This window comes from Leptonotus elevatus, chromosome 14, assembly GCF_054856555.1.
Source record: "Leptonotus elevatus isolate MCC_2025b chromosome 14, RoL_Lele_1.0, whole genome shotgun sequence".
NCBI classification, from domain to species: domain Eukaryota; kingdom Metazoa; phylum Chordata; class Actinopteri; order Syngnathiformes; family Syngnathidae; genus Leptonotus; species Leptonotus elevatus.
In genome coordinates, this window is record NC_141252.1 from 21,129,145 (window position 1) to 21,148,282 (window position 19,138).

General features: G+C 40.0%; 1 protein-coding gene across 5 annotated transcripts in view; it reads right to left on the reverse strand.

The window, feature by feature from the left end:
- The window catches only part of ankrd6a (ankyrin repeat domain 6a), a 67,672-nt gene that overhangs the window by 30,777 nt on the left and 17,757 nt on the right, over positions 1-19,138 (reverse strand). For 2 of the 5 annotated variants that reach the window (XM_086095687.1, XM_086095684.1), the window contains exons 2-7: positions 18,538-18,642; positions 18,350-18,448; positions 8,362-8,460; positions 7,017-7,115; positions 6,625-6,702; positions 2,380-2,538 (exon numbers count right to left, since the gene is read on the reverse strand). In XM_086095687.1, the coding sequence (XP_085951813.1) occupies positions 2,380-2,538; positions 6,625-6,702; positions 7,017-7,115; positions 8,362-8,460; positions 18,350-18,391 (477 nt within the window). In that variant the 5' untranslated portion in view covers positions 18,392-18,448; positions 18,538-18,642. The remainder of the gene's footprint in view (positions 1-2,379; positions 2,539-6,624; positions 6,703-7,016; positions 7,116-8,361; positions 8,461-18,349; positions 18,449-18,537; positions 18,643-19,138) is intronic. The other 3 variants (XM_086095686.1, XM_086095685.1, XM_086095688.1) reach the window with 3 other exon arrangements.

A 19,138-nucleotide genomic window follows, 5' to 3' on the forward strand; every position in this document is an offset into this window, starting at 1 on the left:
TTGATAAAGTTAACTGGTCCTTCCTCTTTGCTGTTTTAAATAAATTTGGCTTTGGGAAGTCATTTATTCACTGGGTGTCAGTATTATATGATTCTCTTAAAGCTACTGTTACTACTAATGGGATTATATCTAAGAGTTTTACTCTACAGAGAGGCACAAGACAGGGATGCCCACTGTCGCCTTTATTATTTGCAATATTTATTGAACCGCTTGCATTAGCCATACGCCAGGAAAGAATGATTCAAGGAATTCACTCTGGGGTAACAGAACATAAAATTAATCTATATGCCGATGATATTTTACTTTATTTAGAAAAGCCTGCTATTTCGTTAGGGGAAGTATTTAACTTAATAACTAAATTCTCACAGTTATCAGACTATTCTATTAACTGGACAAAATCAACACTTCTACCTATTACAGAAAATTCATGGAACCCTGCAAGCCAGGACCCATACTACTCATTTCCTATAGGTAATTTAAAATACTTAGGCATAAAAATCTCACCTAAATTAACTGATTTAGTTAATTTAAATTTCACTCCACTTCTGGATAGCATTTATAGTGACTTGGAGCGCTGGAATAATCTTCCTATTTCTCTAATAGGACGAATAGCCACTATTAAAATGAAAGTTTTACCCAAAATAAACTATTTTTTCTCAATGATTCCGTTTAAACCTACGGCTAACTGGTTCCAGTTGTTGGACTCAGCCGTTACAAAATTTTTCTGGAAAAAAAAAAGAAGCAAAGATTAGTCTATCTACTCTTCAGAAAAATAAATCTAAAGGAGGTCTAGAGGCACCAAATTTTATGCACTATTATATAGCCAACCAGCTACAATATATTATTTTATGGGCACAACCCAATAGGGATACTAACTGTTGGCTGGAACTAGAACAGAAGGATTGTAATAACCTCAGACTCCTAGATTTACTCTTTATTACAACATCGATTAAGCGACATAACTGCTTTAAAAATCCAATGATTTCCGCCACCCTGACTGCCTGGTGGAAGGCACTAGAAATGACAAAAGCCCAAGTGGAGCCCTGCGGGCTTTCTCCCCTATAGCATAACCCCGACTTTCAAATTAACAACCAATCGTTTTATTTGAATGTGTGGGAGCAGAAAGGAATTACACATCTTCACCATCTCTTCTCAGATAATATGTTTATATCATATACATCCTTGCTCCAAAAATACAAAATAAAAACCGGAAACTTTTTACATTATTTGCAAGTTAAAAGTATGATAAAGAAACAAATTCCAACACTTCAGGGTACGCTCCAACCGCCTGTTTTAGCTAAAGATATTACCAAGCTTTCTCCGACAACAACAAAAAAACTCTCAAAAATATATAAGTTACTTTCATATACTGATAAAACGTCTTTACCCATCTCGAAATGGGAAACAGACTTGTCTATAGCTCCGGAATCTGACTTTTGGATTCAAGTTTGTGAAAACGTTTTTAAAATGACAAAACACACAAATTTACAACTTATCCAATATAAAATTATTCACAGAACATACATTACTCAATATATGATGAAGAAAATGGGACTCTCAGACTCCGACATTTGTCTCCAGTGTTTACAAAACACTACAGACACTTATTTTCATGCTTTATGGTTATGTACTCCGGTTATGTGTTTCTGGACTAAAGTCTTAGAAAAACTTTCCGCTGTCTTGGACTGTAGGATACCGTTCTCTCCAAACTTGTGTTTGCTTGGTGACTTAACAACAACTGACTTACCACATAAACAATTTCAATCTATACTTGTAGCCCTTACTATCGCAAAAAAAACAATTCTTGTTAACTGGAAAAATAAACAAACTCTGAATATCGACCAATGGTCTAACCTCCTCATAAATCCAAATAGGAGATGGGCAGCAGCACTTTGGACCAACTGAAGACATATTGCTTAACCAATGTCAATTGTGCATTGCCACCAGCAAATGAAGCAGTGCCTTTACAGCAGGAGTTATGTTATGGTTATAAAGTAAAAAAAAATCCCCAATATGGATTTTCTACTTATCATTTATCTTATCAAGACATTTTAGACAAAGTTCTATGCTTTCAAATTTGTATGACCAATTGTAAGACCAAGTCTCGACTTCAACCCTATCAAACAATGAACTTTGGGAGGAACTAGAACAGAGACTGCTGTCCAGAGACGTTGACGCTCTGAACCCTGAATCTACAGAAGCTGGCTCTAATTGCTGCAAAATGGAAACAGATACAAATATACTTTTTTTTTTCCTGATGAAAGAAGAGACTCTAATCTTTATTTTGAGAGGTTCCATGTTTTTATAGCAATAAAACTGAATATTCTGAAGAAAAAAAAAAGCTTAACAATGAGTGTGAAAATTGGAAAGTTTACCAACCTGTCCTTTGCCCCTTTTCTCTCTGTGGTGTCTAATGGGCCTGCTGATGGCAGTGGGTGTCAAGTGGTTTTGCAGCTGCCCCTCCTGACCCATCTTGAGCATCTCGTTGTCTATTGGCTCACTAATGTGTGTTTCCCCTACCGATGAAAAGCTTTTTTGCTAGAATAGGGACAAGAAGGAAATAGTTTAACTACCCAAAACATTTTTTAAACGCCACTTCATCTTTTTTTTTGTCTTAGTCAATCCTCAACAGTTAACACACTGATTTCTTACAATTACTGATTGACGACATTTATTGCTATTATTTGTTTCATTTTCTTTATTGTTATTCCTTGGACATTTTCCAATTACTGTTTATTAAGTGATTATTGTTGTGTATTTGGTATTGTTTAATGATGAAAAATTTGGCAATATCAAAGGAGAGGCAGTGATGTCACAGTCGAACTGGACAATGTTATTTTTTGTTTGTTTATTCAACTAAGAGGATTATGATTCAGTCACTGATTCTGTCCATAATGTGCTAGAAAGGGGGGAAATGTGTTTATCATTACTTTCCAAAGTAGACTAAGATACTTTCAAATGCTTATTTTGATGAAACACAAATCAGTCTGGTTTTATGAAGGTCTACTACACAAATCACAGGATATTTAATGTTGAAAGGCTGATTTGGACAATTTCAACTTTTGCGATAATTTTCACTTGACAGATGCATGATCCACAACAACCTCTGAAAATATAAAAAATTACCGCACCAATAATTTGTTTTTTTAAGGACATTAAATGAATGAATTAATGACGTCGTCGTTGTCCTCTTCACAGCTTAATGGTGCTAAAAAGAGGAAAACGCTTTTGCGCCTCCTCGGTCGAATTTCATTTTTCTTACAAATGTTACTAAATTGGCGTGTTCTTGGCACAAATCCATTGCAATGTGTGGTAAATAAGGCACAAATTTGCTCCCAACTGTCAAACTTTGTGGGCATGTTTGCGTTGGTATTGTTATGAGAGCAATATCCTTAGTGAATAGGACATTAACAGGGAGCAAGCTGCGGGCGCTAATCTGGAGCAAATGTTGGCGCTGTTAGGCGCATTCTTAGTGGATTTGGCCCTGAGTGTTATTTCTGCTTAAGTCCATATCTCACTGAGTGGAGCAGGCTTGCGAGGTTGTGCACACGTAGTGAGTGTTGCTTTTTGAGCAGGCTTTATTCAATGTTGCAAAACGTTGCAAAGACACTCTTAAACCCTCTTTAACACCCTTTCACGGATAATGGTTACTACAGTGGACAGCCATAAAACGTTTTCTTCTATATAAATAAATCTGTTTTGCCACTGTTGGCCATTAGCTACTCCAGTGGACACTAGTGTAGTCTTGACATTCACTGCCATCCAGTGGTCAACCTTTGTAAATGCAAAATAAAAATAAAAAAGATGGCCGACAGAAGTTCAGCTGTGACGTGCAAGGAAGGAATAAGTGTATTTTCCTTCTTTTCGAAGAGGCCCTTGCAAGTAAAAACATATTGGGACATCAAGCAACAACTAAGGAGTAATATAATTGTTAAAATATCCAAGTATTGATTTTGTAATTTGAGGAAATGGCAATTGATCTCGAGTCCACTAAATTTGACTTTGGACATCATTAGCTGTATTGTGACTACAATTTAGTGTTGCTGTAACATTGTTGCTTTTGAAAATACTTCATCTGCATTATTTATTTTTTTATTTTTTGCTTTAAATCATCATTTAATTATTATTATAGCAATATTTTATGAATTGTCCTCGTATGAGAGTAAGGATCCTGGTCCTTATGTTATGTAGTGGTCAGGTGCAGAACATGCTAGCAAAACCAGAAAAAATGCCAGAAAAAAAAATACTACTAGTACTTCGTAAAAAGTTCATTTTTCTTTGGGTAAATGTTTTTACAATACATGTAGTAGTTTTGAAATATGTTAAAAATATGTGAATACAATGTTAAAAATCAAACAGATATTTTCTATAGTGTTAAAAATGTTTTGTTATTCTTTTCTTACAAACATATTTCATCAGTTGCTCAAATGCACGTTATCCACCCTAGTGGAAATGTCACCAACAAACAATATATTTAAAAGAAAATGTAAGTGATAATTTTTTTCCCATGTCTAAAAAGTAAGATAAACAGTTGAGAGAGAAAAATCCTAATGTCGGTTATCATAATTTGCTCTCAAACTATTTTTCTTGTCACCATCAAGTTATGAACATGTTAAAAATTGTACATGTTAAAAATTTCTTTGCAACAAGAAAAATGTTTGAGAGCAAAAAGAGGGTTTGACAGTGTGGTGAGTGTATTGATTGCAATACTCGCTACGTGCGCACACGCTTGCAAGCCTGCGTTTCTCAGTGAGATACTGGTTTTAAACGTAGGATATTTGAGTGCTATTAGACTGTAGATAAATTAACAGTAAAAATAACAAAAAGAACAGTAGTAACTAATTATGTAAAAGAGTGGACAAAAGCAATGATGCGTACTGTATTTGACGTGTAACTGACCAAAGATATAAATGCTAAATAAAGTCAAATGTTGTATGCTTAACAGTATACTTGACAGTAATTTGTGAAGTGCAATTTTAATGGAGCATCTTTAAATATGCTATTCATCCGGCTCTGTGGTTGTTATGAAGCTGGACTTGACTCTCTAGTGACGATGGCAGAGAAGAGAACAATGGACAAACATCATGGTCATGGTCATCATGCACGATGCCAGTCACCCTCTGCAAACCATCATCAACAACCAGAGGAGCCTGTTCAGCCAAAGACTGCTTCAAATGCAGGACTAGCAAACTGAGAACTCCTTTGTCCCTTAGGCAATCACACTGTATAACTCCTCACTGAGGGTGAGGATTAACCAAAGGGGTAACAGAAAGCCAGAGGACAAGCAGTAGCGAATAGCCAGTATAACAAGGACTATATATGGTATCGTCACCATCTTAGAATAATTGCCTAAGTAATTTTTTTGCACACACAAAAATATATATGCGTAAATCATCTCGCCATGATGCAAATGGTTACATTTTTTGTTTGCTGAAAAAATATTTAAAAAATGACAAACTTTCTTTGCACATTTTATAGTTAGGCCTATATTTCACAATTTTTTGAATACCTTGCGTGCTGTTGCGCTTTTTTATTTTATGCTGCTGGAACCTTAATTTCCCCGAGGGAGTCTTCCCAAGGGATCAATAAAGTTTTATCTATCTATTTGCAAAAATATAGGGATGTTCAATACCACATTTTTTTAGACCGATACCAATACGATACTCAAATCTTCAGTACTCACCGATACCAAGTGCCGATACCATTAGTACTTATGATACATAAAAAAATTCCCCCAAAATAATAACGATACATAAAAAAAAAAAAGAAGACCTATACAGAGGTACCTCGGAATTTGAACATAATTAGTTCCTGTGAAGTATTCAAAGTCCGATTTGTTCAACCTCCGAAACATTTTTTCCCATAGGAAATAATCTAAATGCAATTAATCCATTCCCAAGCTCCCAACATCTTTACCAGATAAAAATGCACGAAACACCTTTTGCTGTTCAAATTCAACAAGGAAACGGTGAGTAATTCTACAAGAACATAATTAATTGCAGCATCCATTCGTCTGTTAGGTTTGTTTGTTTCCCCCCGCCATCGGCGCTTATTTGTTTTGTCCTGCCTAAACAACGCCAGATTGGTCCGATTGAAAAAAGTTTGGCTGCAAATGTATCAGCGGGAGCTGTACGGAGCGGTTTAATTATATCTTGTTTTAAAATCCATTATTTTAATTTGGAACATAGCAGTGCAGTAGTCAATGATATCAAATATACAAAGATTTGTCTGCACTTCAGAGCTAATTAAATTGTTGAGTACAACTGAAAACGTATGTGCTCTCTTACCAGAGCCCCCTGTGGCGGTCAATAAATAACCATTTCAGCCTTTAGTTCCTGACGGGCACAAGAGCGGGGACAGATACCAGTATCGATATATCCGTCGCGAGTACGATACTGTGAAATGTGTCCTGGTATCGGCCCAATGCTGATACCTGGTATCGGTACTCGCCCATCCCTACAAAAATATAATACGTATTTATCTTTTGTCAGAGGGCAAGTCCAACCTTTTTTTAGTGATCCTGACTACTCGAGATAGCAGAATGGTAAAATTATGCTCAAATCTCCATCATTTTATACTCTGAAAACATTCATTACAGCAGTTGAGGGAAATGTGTTGACCAACCTGAGGATCCTTGGCCAGCAGAAGTATAACATGCCGGTGGTTATTTTTTCTGGCCATGTCCAATGCCATTTGACCTGCCTGGAAGTGAATGGAATAGATTAAGCTCATAAGACATAATGTTTTAACCTTGCCAAATAATGTCTCATTTATTTCATTTAATTGTGTGTGCGTGGTTTTATCTTTGCTACATTGTGGGGCCCATACACGCGTGTTTTTCCAGGTTTAACTACCTCTTTTTGAGGGTCAAGACTTGGTTTTAGAGTTTAGGTTTGAATATATATATATATATATATATATATTCCAAATGCTCGAACAAAAGTCATTTTATGCTTGAGTGACTTGTTGCCACATGAATTCAAATCTTTTAAAATGTAAATATGGATACACTTGACATTGTTTCTGATTTTTCCATCTGCTCCAGAATCCAATAAAAGTTGAACTGTCCTCTTATGGCTCAAAGCAGCTGCCAGATGTAGAGCTGTGTCCCCTTTCTGCAGGAAAAACAACACCTTAGTGGCATCACATTCACATTTGCAGTATTATATATTTATATACAGTCATACTGTTTTCCAGTACAGCATATAGTATGTGGGTATAGCTGCTTCTCGCTTAGGTGTATTTGTCCATGTTGTGGCTATGACATAATTGTCAGGTTGAAACAAAAAATTTAAATAAACAAATAACATATCAGTATGTAAGGTTGGGTATCGTTTACTCATTTTTATTCCGGTTGCAAACAATATTGAGCCCATTTCTGTAAAGGGGCAGGGTGAAAATAAGTTTTCATGATTTATAAATCAGGATGTCGCAACTGCAGACGTCCATGTTTTAACAGTCCACAGCGTGGACTAAAATGAACATTTGACACGGCCTGTGTCGTTTGCTAGCATTGCACTACAGTACTTATTTTCTATACTGGGTGGCAAGGGAGGAGAGAAGCAGAAGTTTGTTCTCATCTCTTGCACCTACACTAATGGATTAGTCAAAGTAAGTGGCCCTTGGAAGAAAAGGTTTGGACACCCCTGGAATAAATGAAGAAGCTAACCAGTTATTTTTGAATGAAATCAAACATGTAATTGTCAGGGTTTGCCATTTGTTAATGGTAGGAACTCAAGTGCCTGCACAGGAAGCAGGTGTTTTTTTGTTTTTGTTTGTTTTTTAACAGGGACGCAGGTGTAGTCATGAAAGGATGCAAGAGGTGACGCAGGTCTCAACTTAAAAAACACTTTAATTTCAAAATGACAAAAAGGCAAATGAGGTACTGCAAATACTGATTTTTATTTATTTAAGATATTTGTCTTAAAATTATTCACATATTCATGTTCTTGAGATCCACAAATACATCCACGATTTTCGCGTGTTTTTCAGATCCACAAACATTTTCGCGATTTTCACAGAATAGTCTTTTTTTGGAAGAAAGAGAGGTCAAGGTGTTGCTCATTTTGGTTTATCCAGTTAGGTGTTGCAACAGTAAATCAACCACATGATTTGTTTGTCAGTAACAATACAGTCATGAAATTAACAAAATGTTCCATTTCATTTTTAAAATCATGTGACATTATTTTCTAAATTAAAATCACTGTTAAAAACTTGATTTAAGTTACGTTCATGTAAATTGTCGATGATTGTTGATATAAAATCTCGCCTAGGGCGCCACATTGGCTATAGCCTACCCTGTTCATTTGCATATGAATCTTAAATTGACAGAGACTGTGGGACAGAATAATAAAAACTCACGTTGTTCTTGGTGTCTGGTGTGGCTCCTCCAAGAAGAAGAAGGCGAGCAGTCTGCGAATGACCATTCTGGCTGGCCAGGTGAAGAGCTGTGTTTCCTGCCTGCATTAACACAACAAAAGAGTAGGATCTAGTTTATTGCACCAAAACCACCAACCTCTTTGCTTACTTTGTCCTGTCTGAGAACTATAAAATTCCTTGGGCCAGTCAGTGTCCTATGGACACTCAATGACACCACGAGAGTATCAAGGAATCGTTTAATTTTTGATCATACATTTTTAATAATAAATATTTTCAATGCTTGTGTAAAAGATCCACTATCCTAACCCAAAGAAAATAATCACATATATATTTTTTTCCCCAGTGCAAAGGGCTCTTGAATAAAGATTACTATTCAAGGATGGCACAAAATGAAACCCAACTTCAAGTGAGAACTAATTTTGTAAAAAACAAAAAAATCACAAAGGACAACTCACTCTACATACAATTTTAATATTACTAAGGTGCTATGTTTGTCTTGAATATCATTAAAGATCTACAAAAAATATATAATAATAATAATGCATCGGATTTATATAGCGCTTTTCTATTTTCTAGACAAAAATGCTTTACAATGGAACAGATACATTATTCAAGCACTCACATTCACACTCTGGTGGCGGTAAACTACTTGAGTATTCACAGCTGCCCTGGAGCTGGGTTAGATTTTTGAAAATGTGTTTGGGTTTGTAAAAGAAAAAAATAGGGGTAGGGGTAATCAAGGGCTCACTCATAGTGTGGTTGCGGCCCGCCATTTGCCGATCCCTGTCCTGTTTTACTTTTAAACCAAACATATATCACATACTAATCTGGCAATAGCCAGCTTGATAATTGTGATTCACTCAAGGGAGTTCTTCACAATATCGATCTGGGACTGCTCCACAGTGATTTGCGCGGGAAAGGCGGGACATTCAGCACAATACTTCGAGCTGATTGGATGTAGTGGCACCTTGTGCACGTTTGTTTTGACCAATCACGGCAACAGATGAAAATGTAGTCTTTGGTCTCATCTTAGGGAAAAAAGAAAAAGCACGAACATCTTTACCAGATAAAAATTAACAATGCGCCTCTCGCTGTTCATTTAACAAGGAAACGGTAATTTTGCGAGAACAGAATTAATTCCGGCATCCATTCGTCTATGTTAGGTTTGTTTGTTTGCCCCAGGGTCGCCGCTTCCTGGTTTCGTCACAGCTCCATGTCCCGCCCTAAACAACGCCTGATTGGTCCTACTTAAAAAAGGTTGTTTGCGAACGGATCAGCGGGAGCAGTACAAGGTGGATTCTCGTAGTGTTTGGCAAGGTTAATCAGATACTATGATCCCCCAAAACATTTAAATTTAAAACCTCTTACAACTCAGTTTTCACTTTTTTTTTTTTTTTAAGTTCTCCTGAAAGGCATCCTGTTTTAGAAACCGTGACATGTAAGAAAAATCCATAATTTCAATTTGCTCACAATTATAAAATTATCATGACCTGATTAAGAGCAGTTTGCAGTTATTACTAGTAAACACAAGTAGCGTGAATTAATGTATTTATTGTTAGACAAACATACAGTATAAATAATGTGTTGTGCTAAAATTGTGGGCCACCACTGCAGCTCAGGACAGGATTTGAAGGATTGTTTTTGTCAGCATGACCCACGTACAAATGGCTCATCAGTCCTCATGCCAAAAGTCTAATCAGTGAAGGCCAGGGGGTACCAGCGTATTAAAGGCAGAGGATAGTGGGAAATGGCTTCATCATCCTTGAGTAAAAAATGCCAATCTGGCTCACTGATATTACTGAACGGTGCATGTCAGGGGCAATTTAGAAGTGGGTATACATAATGCTGATTGAAATAGAAATGGCTATTCGCCAACTGGTTGTCCATGTTGCCTTGTGTGTGAATGTTTGTCTGCTAATCAAATTTTAAATGTTTTTCCCTGGGTGATGTGATACCTATAAATAGCTTTAGGCTGGATTAACTGTAAATGTATTTTGTTTGTTTTAGAAAATATATTTTCATTGATTTGTATCCACATTTCAGCGTTAGGGGGAGAGTGAGGTTGTTTTTCCATTTGATTATTAGTGTTATGGCGGTATATGTGCTGGAAATATTGTGTAACCAGAGTCATTTTTGTATATTAAAATTATGTATGATACTTTATTGTGGTACTGTATTAGCCTGGCAAGCCACACCCACTTTCTTCAAAAAGAAAGTAGGTCTGGACAGGCGTCCAAAGACAGCGATTTGGCAATCAAATTTGCTCATTTGCGTGACGTCGTCTTTGTGAGCAACATCACTCTTCACTCTTCAAGTTTTTTCCCGCAACAATGACATAAGTCATTCACTACTGTCTCTCTTCGGCTGGATGTTGGATTTTTACTCCGCCACCCCCCCCCCCCAAAAAAAAAATTAAACGAGTTGCTTTTCTGACCTCACTCCGCTCTTCGCTCATTGGTTCATTCCACTGTTAGCTCAGGTTTGTCCCGCCTCAGAAATGCGACTGATAGGACGGTTGACCAGGCTCACACTGCAGCAAAGCCACGAGTGAGTTGGCAAGTACTGTATATGATTGATGCTTCATTACTTTATATCTTCCTGCCTTTTTATTGTTATGCAGACGATTCTGTTGACATAATTTTAATTTAGTTACATACTAAGTTGCGTAACGTCTGATATAATTTCCTTTAAATCACGCCATGAGCCACACACCGGTGAATGCTCGTGTGGTCAATGTCCCCTTGAAAGGCTTGTTGCAGGTAGGAGATCTTTGAGCTGCTTTAAATGTGCCGTTTTTGCCCAATTTACGGGGTGACTCATATGCTTGTCAACTCATAGGCGCCTCTACCCCAGACGGGTGCTGCTTGTGTGTACGTTACTGAGAAGAGGGATTTGATGAGTCGATTGAATTGCTTGTATAATATTGGTGCGCTAGCTGTTAGCGTGCTAACCGCTATTCTGTAGCATGCTAACCACATATATGGAGAATAGGACTCGGACAGAAATTGTTTCGTACTGGCGCTAACAATGGCTGTCTTGAGATGATTTTATTTATGTTTAATGTTCATGTTATTTTATTATTGATATTGATCTGCATGTCATTGCTTAATGTGCTGTTGCTGATTCGGTTGGTTGAATTTAACTACTAAGATTATCAGATGATATTTGCTAATTAGCATTGAACATTGTGCTGATAGTATTTTGCATTATGATTTACATTACTTGTAGAATGAGTATACTCAAAATTATTTGAACTTTGAATGTATGTACACTTTAAATATGAAATGGAAGAGATTTAACTACACATATTTCAAAGTATTATTTATAAATTAGCCCTATTTCACACAGGCCATGTTCCTATGCCTTGAAGGCACTTGATGGTAAACTAGCCCAGAGAACCAGCCTACACCTTACAGTGCAGCAGGAGTTGATGTAGCCCTCTCTTCCTCACAGAGCCACTCCAAAAAACGTAGCCTGAAGAACTGTGAGCTGCTGCTACAACCTACAGCGCGGTAGGACGCGCTGTACCCACACTTACATTTTTTTCGTTTGGACGCCCTTCACATTCAACACTGATTCACATGGACTGTTGTGCTACTGGACTTTTTCATTCCGTTGGATCCCGGGTTTGATTGTAAATATTGTAAATATCAATACACTTCACATTTTGCATCATATAAGTCTCCGGTCTTTGTTTTAAACATTTCCTCTCTTCCTCCCTGAGTCGGACTTCAGTCTTCTGATCTTGGCCCATAAATATATACAGTATATACCCAGTACATTGTATTTTCTTCCTTAATTATTATTGCACTTCTGTACTAAAACAATTGTAGCGACTCCAAGCTTCCTTGTCACTTCCGAGAGAGAGACGGTGGGTCCTGTACTTGCTAACGCAATGTCGGCTTGTCAAAAGAGGCATGAGTCTTGAATGCTCTTTGTTTAGTTTAATCAGCCTTTCACGATCACACACAACTTGAATGATGGAGCAATGCCATGCAGATCAACATTTCATGTGCCATGCGTTTGTGTCATCATGCGGTCAACAAAAAATACGGCTACGCCTCTCCCCGCCCGTCCTCCGCCTCCCTGTCCCTTCTCCCTCGTCACCCTTCCTCCTCCTCTCCCCCTCTCTCTGCGGCCCTGCCGCTGCCCCCTGCCCTTCTTGTCGTCTCCTTCCCCCCTCCCTTCCCCCTCCCCGGTACGCCTTCCTTCCCCTCCCCTGGGCCGAGGGCTCCATCCATGGGGGTTGCGGGGTGGGGGGGTGCTGGGGGTGGGGGGTGTCTGGGGGATTGGGGACCTGGGGGCGGCTGGGGCTGGGTTGGGGTGGGTGGCGGGGGTGGATGGGGGGCGGGGGGGTCGTGGGGGGTGCGGGGGTTGGGGGCCGGTGGGGTGCCTGGCGGGCCTGCAGTGCCCCGTCCTGCTGCGTTGGGTCGGGGGCGCGGGCCGTGTTGGGGTGGGGGGCGCTCCTGCTCCTGGGTTTGCTCTACGGCCGGTGGCCCTGGCGGGGCCCGGGGGTCGTCCTTTGGCGCTGCCGCGGCCTGGGGGGCCCTGAGGTGTTGCGCTTGCTCTGTTCCGGCGGGGGTCGACGGCTCCCCTCTTTGGTGGAGATTTTCATGCATGCCAGATCCACCACACCAGCATCTACTGAAACTCAGACACAATCTGTTTCCTCCTCAGGTCATTGAATCGGTGGAGGCTGGTGTCTGTAGAGCTCACTCGGCTTCGTCTGTCCTTCCTTCCTTTTCTCGGTCTCTCCTTCGGTCTCTTGAGGCCTCCCTGATTTTATGTTTTTTGGATTTGTTGGGGTCTGGATGTTTCTTGGGTTGGGGAGGAGTTCTGGTGGGTGGCCCGGTGGGTGGTGTCTGGTCGGTGCGGGATTTCACCTTCCTTGGTTTTCTTTGGTCCCCTCGGGTCTCCTGACGGCGGTGTTCGGTTTAGGTGAACGGTATGAGATTTTTTCTAATAGGTTTTTGGTGAGCTAACAAATACACGCACGCACACACGCACGCACGCACATACACGTACTCACCCACACACAAAAAAAATAAAAAAATAAAATAAAAAAATAAAGAGCAATGATGATGACATTTCCGAATGAACAATACACAATCTTTATAGAAAAAAATAATAATAAAAAAAAAAAAATAATAATACGGCTACCCAGCTCGACTCAATCACATGTACTACCGGGAAGCGTGTCTATTTGTTTTTTTTTCTTTTTCTTTTTTTTGTATGTGCGCGAGTATGTGCGTGAGTATGTGCGCGTGCGTGTAAGTGTGTACATATTAATTCACCTAAAACCTATTAAGAATCCCATACCGTTCACCTAAACCGAATACTTCAGAATCCAGCTAGAGTCGTGAGGTTGTCAGGAGACCCAAGGAAAGATCAAAGAAAAGAAAGGAAAGTGAAATCCAGCAATGACCAGACATCACCTACTACCCACTGGGTTACCAACCAGAATCTTTCACCAACCCCAGAAACATCTAAATTCCAACAAATTAGGGAGACCTCAAGAGACCAAAGGAAAGAAAGGAAGGATAGATGAAGCAGAGTGAGATCCACAGACATCAGCCTCCACCAATTCAATGACCAGAGGAAGAAGCAGACTGGTTTGAATTTCGGTAGATGCTGGTGTGGTGGATCTGGCATGCATGAAAACCTCGACCTCGGCCATGACAGAGCAAGCACAACCCCCCAGGGGCCCCCAGTCCACGGCAGCGCCAAGGCACAACCCCCGGGCCCCGCAGGGGCCACCGGCCGGAGAGCAAACCCAGGAGCCAGGAGCGCCCCTCAACCCAACACGGCCCATGCCCCAAGCCCAACGCAGCAGAACAGGGCATGGCAGGACGGGCAAGCACCCCACCGGCCCACAGCCCCCGCCCCCCCAACCACCCCCGCCACTACTCAGCCCCAGCTGCTCCCAGGCCCCCAAACCCCCAGACAGTGTTCACGGCTAATGATAGTCTATTGGATCTTTTTTTACATTCAAGATGTCCCTGAGTAAAGTATCAAATAAATACATTCAATTCATTTATTTCAGTTGTTTCCTGTTGTTCAATTTCTTGTATCCAGCGTCTTGTTTCATTTTGAAATATTTGAGTATATTTCATTACACTTGACAACCATTTGACTTGTTTGTCCATCTCATGTGGCAGTAGTGGCAACAATTCATCATGAACACTATAAACACATTCACAAAGTTTATTCAATGTCCCCAATAATTATTTTATGTGGAATTAATTTTCCTTTTGTCTCATGAGTTTTTTCATGTCTGGTATCAATCTTTTTATTTTATTTACAAATCATTTGCGTTTATTTTGTAATGTTTCCAACTTTTACACCAATGCCTTTTCAGTGAGTTTGCTTTCTCTCCTTTTCCCCCGTTTCAATTTCAGAACATGAGGTTCCACCACCTCCACTATTTGTTTGATTCATTTTGTCCTCCTTTTTATTCAGCTTTCCAAAAATGCGTCAAATGAATGCACAGTGTGTGATGTTAGGGCACTTCATTCCAACAACACGGCAGTCATTATCATCATCATCATCATCGACACAATCAACTCTTTTCAAACTCCAATTGCATCGCATTATTTAATCCACAAAAGCAGACTTCATTCAAGCGCACGTATGGCAATCGCCAGAACAACTTTATCCGATGAGCATTTATTCATTTGGCTGCTCTCTAGCAGGAAGTATTGGAAAACAATCGTTGTCTTCCGCGTGTTCGTTTTGTTCCGGGTAGTGAGAATGTTGATTTTCTGAATACAGACTGGAGATCGGTGAACAGTTCCTTCGAAGGATTTATTTTACAGAATATTCCGGACACAAGCGGGTTTACAGAAGCACAGCTGTTCCTCGCAAGTGTGTCGTTACAGCAGACTCCCAATATTCTTATACTATCTTGAAGGGCGGTACCACAATTTCCAGCAAACAGTTCAACCAAAGTTGACGGACGTACAGAGATAAATTCAAGGACACTATTCAGACACAAAACAAAAGCCCATTTGAGGTACTATCTTGAAAAGTATTACAACTCCTCCTTTTTCCCTGAGCCTCCAGCCCCCCTTTCTCCCCCCAACCAAGACAGACACCCCCAGCATTCAATCATAAGATAAATGGCCCTCCGATGTGAAAATAGAGGAGGTTTCAGACCGGACATTCCTTAGTATAAGATAAGACTTCAGCTACAGACAAATGGCCCATTGATGGGAAAATAGAGGAGGTTATGCAGTTTTTGACTGCACCTGGCAGAAATTGAGATAACACTCATGACTCATCCGCAAAACAAAGCTCTACTGAGGAAATTAAAACAGTTATGACTAAATCTAAACAGTTATAACTAAATTAAAACAGTTATAACTAAATCTGGGCAGAATACACTCAACAGAAGACACTCAAACACTGCATGCTCACAACTCGGATTCCTTATCCACAGGCAAACAAGAAGCAGGTGTCTTTACCTGTTCTTCTCAAAGTAGCGTTTGGGTGTGGCGCGGTGTTCTGCGTGAGAGGCGTGACATGCGGTCACACTTACTTTGCGATGTGCGGGCTCATTCGTGGCTTGATTGCGAGCAATGGCTTTCCTTAAATGCCATTTTTTGTTGACAAAAAAAGTAGCGACTCCAAGCTTCCTTGTCGCTTCCAAGAGAGAGACGGTGGGTCCTGTACTTGCTGACACGCTGTGTCGCAATGTCGGCATGTCAAAAGAGGCACGAGTCTTGAATGCTCTTTGTATAATTTAATCAGCCTTTCACTATCACACACAACTTGAATGGTGGAGCAATGCCATGCGGATCAACATTTCATGTGCCATGGGTTTGTGTCATCTTGCGGTCAACAAAAAAATACGGCTACCCAGCTTGCCTCAAGGGAAGCGCGTCTATTTGAAGCTCCCGGCATACATCACCCGTCATGTGACCCCAACACCCACGCATCACAGCAACCACACACACACACCACGTGACATATGCTATGGCGCCTACAACAATACAGATAAGTGTTACATTTATAATGTCTGTTCATTGTTGTGTGTGTATTTGAAGGTTGTCTGGTTGGGTAACTTAGGAGGGAGGAGCCAGGTGGCGGAAGTGGGCTGGAGCAGTTTGGGGCAAATTCTCCTGAGTGCTTAAATCAGAAATGGCGTGCTGCTGCACACTTAATTGGCTGTTCAGATGTTCCTATCGATTTAATTGTGTCAATTATGCATCTTCATGAAATGTACACATTCTGGGTGGGGCGATATTCAAATGAGGACGTCCCCTGTCAAATACAGTACGGATTTAAATGAACAGGAGCTTGTGTTTGAATGTGTTTTGTTTGTTTGTTTTCCGTTGAAAAAGTAATTACACTGAATCTGACTGTGTAGATCCTTAACCACATGTAAGGGCATTACAATATGTTTGGACAATTAGGATTTAAAGAAAAGAAAAAAAAGGTTTAAATTCCATAATTTCTTTATTTAGATTAGCTGGCTATACTGCATTGTTGGCTAGATTCATTTTGGATTTGATCTAAGATTTTAATTGATAGTATTGTAGTGTCTGATCTCTCTCACTCCGTATTTCTCAGAAACTAAGTATTGAATGTAATAAAATGCTTGTTGGGGAAAAGGTGGTGAAGATGGTTGGATTCAAATTTAAAAGTACTGTCGTGCTTTACCTCCGGTGTGATGGCGGCATGTGGGTGGACATAATCACACGACAATACAAAGGATCTTCTTTCTCACCTTACTTTTCTCCACCACAGTCCTTCCAGGTGTGGTGCACTGGAGTCTCTCGGCAGGTGTTTTCCATCATAATCAGCAGTGCTACTTAAGCCAGCCTGAGAATTGTCACTGCTTTCCTTCGAGTTTGTACATCCAGCTACTCTCTATAGTGTTTTTGCTCAAGACATTATTTGAATGTCAATCTTGACTTAAGTTTTACTCCTTGTTTCCAGCCTACCATCTTGCCTGTTCCACCTGTGGCTTGTTCACTTCTTACTACCCAGACTCAACTCTCCATCGCACCACGGCCCACGCTCTCCTCAAATAGAAATTCTCCAACCCATGTTGTCAATAAATACCATATCTAACCACTCGTCCCTCTCGTTTCTGCATTTGGGTTCTCCCTCAACCCTGACAAATTTGGGTTGCTGCCGAGTTTTATGCCAGTTATGAGTATTTATAGTAGTGAAGTTTTTGGATTTTTTGTGGTAGGAAAGATCTGTGCCTGCAGCTGATGATGTTGCTTTACATAGACTTGGGCATCCTTGCCTCATTCCCTGTTGAAGTGTTACATTTGATGAGGTTATCTCATTTGTGATTATTGTGGCATTTAGTCAACTGAAAATAATCTTAATCCAGTGGATGAATGACTCTCCAAAACCTCAGTCTGGTTGACTACCCCAGTATTTTCTCTGAGATCCAACCACTGGATTTTCAGCACTCATCCAGAACAGTACAGTAAGCACTCATCCTTAGCAGGCACTTACCTCTGCCTACCTCTTGCCAATTTTCATTTTCCTTTTTTCAATCCGTCTTCTCCAGCAAACATTTCAATAAATTATTATTTGGGGAACCTACCGCGAACACTCCAAATTGTCCATAGGTGTGATTGTGAGTGTGAATGGTTGTTCGTCTCTGTGTGCCCGGCGATTGGCTGGCAACCAGTTCAGGGTGTACCCCGTTTACTGCCCGAAGCCAGCTGGGATAGGCTCCAGCGCCCCCCGCGACCCTTGTGATGGCATGCAGTTAAGAGAATGGATGGATGGATGGATGGAACCTACCGTGTTGCACATTTGAGTCCAGTACTTCACGGCTTACCATATTAGGTTAATTGAAGTCACTGACTAATTGGTGTGAGAATAAAACTTTTGTTTGCCTAAATTACCTGTGACTAAACGGGGTAAATAGAATCAAATGAATGGATGGAATTATTTGCCACAGCAATTTAGAAGTATTGATATAACTATATGTCAGTAATCCTACCTTGTTCTTGATGTGTACATCAGCTCCAGCCTTGACCAGCATTTTCACACACTGAAGGAAACCATGCCAGGACACCTCATGCAAAGCAGTGTTGCCATCCTCAAATGGATCCAGATACAGATTTATTCAGACAAAGTATGCAGTCTTTTGAATGTAAGTGTTTTTTTGTGTGAATGTCCCCAACTTACTCTATTCTGGATGTCGAATGCACAGCCACCTTGAATGAGAGCAGAGATGGCATCGCTATTTCCTAAGACAGCAGCTCGATGCAATGCTGTCTGGTGGCCTGGCAACTGTCAAAATACTGGAGTTAATATAATTTTTTCCTCAAAGTCATCACATGTACAAATAAATAAGCTCCATCAGGGGATATCTGTCATCTGTCAGTCTGCAAAGGGCCAAAGCCTCGATCACAAAGCAAAGTTTAATTTTGCTATTATAGAAAATATATTTATTTTTCTAAAATTTGGGGAACAAAGGGTTGGATTTCAGGAAAGAGTAAACCCAGAAAACCATTCAGTACTGAAGTGTGTCTTCTGCCCAGATTTTGTCATGACTGTATAACATCCTCATTTCCTCAGTTGAGCTCTGTTCTGTGGCCGGATGTGTCCTTGAGTGTTATCGCGTATCTCTGCATGTCCGGTTAACTTTGTTGAACTGTTTACTGGAAACTTTGTGGTACTGCCCTTCAAGATAATAGTATAAGAATGTTGTAAGTCCTCTGTAACTTCGCACATGTGATATGCTACAGCCATTGTCTGTAACTCATTTGTGCCCGGAATATTCTGT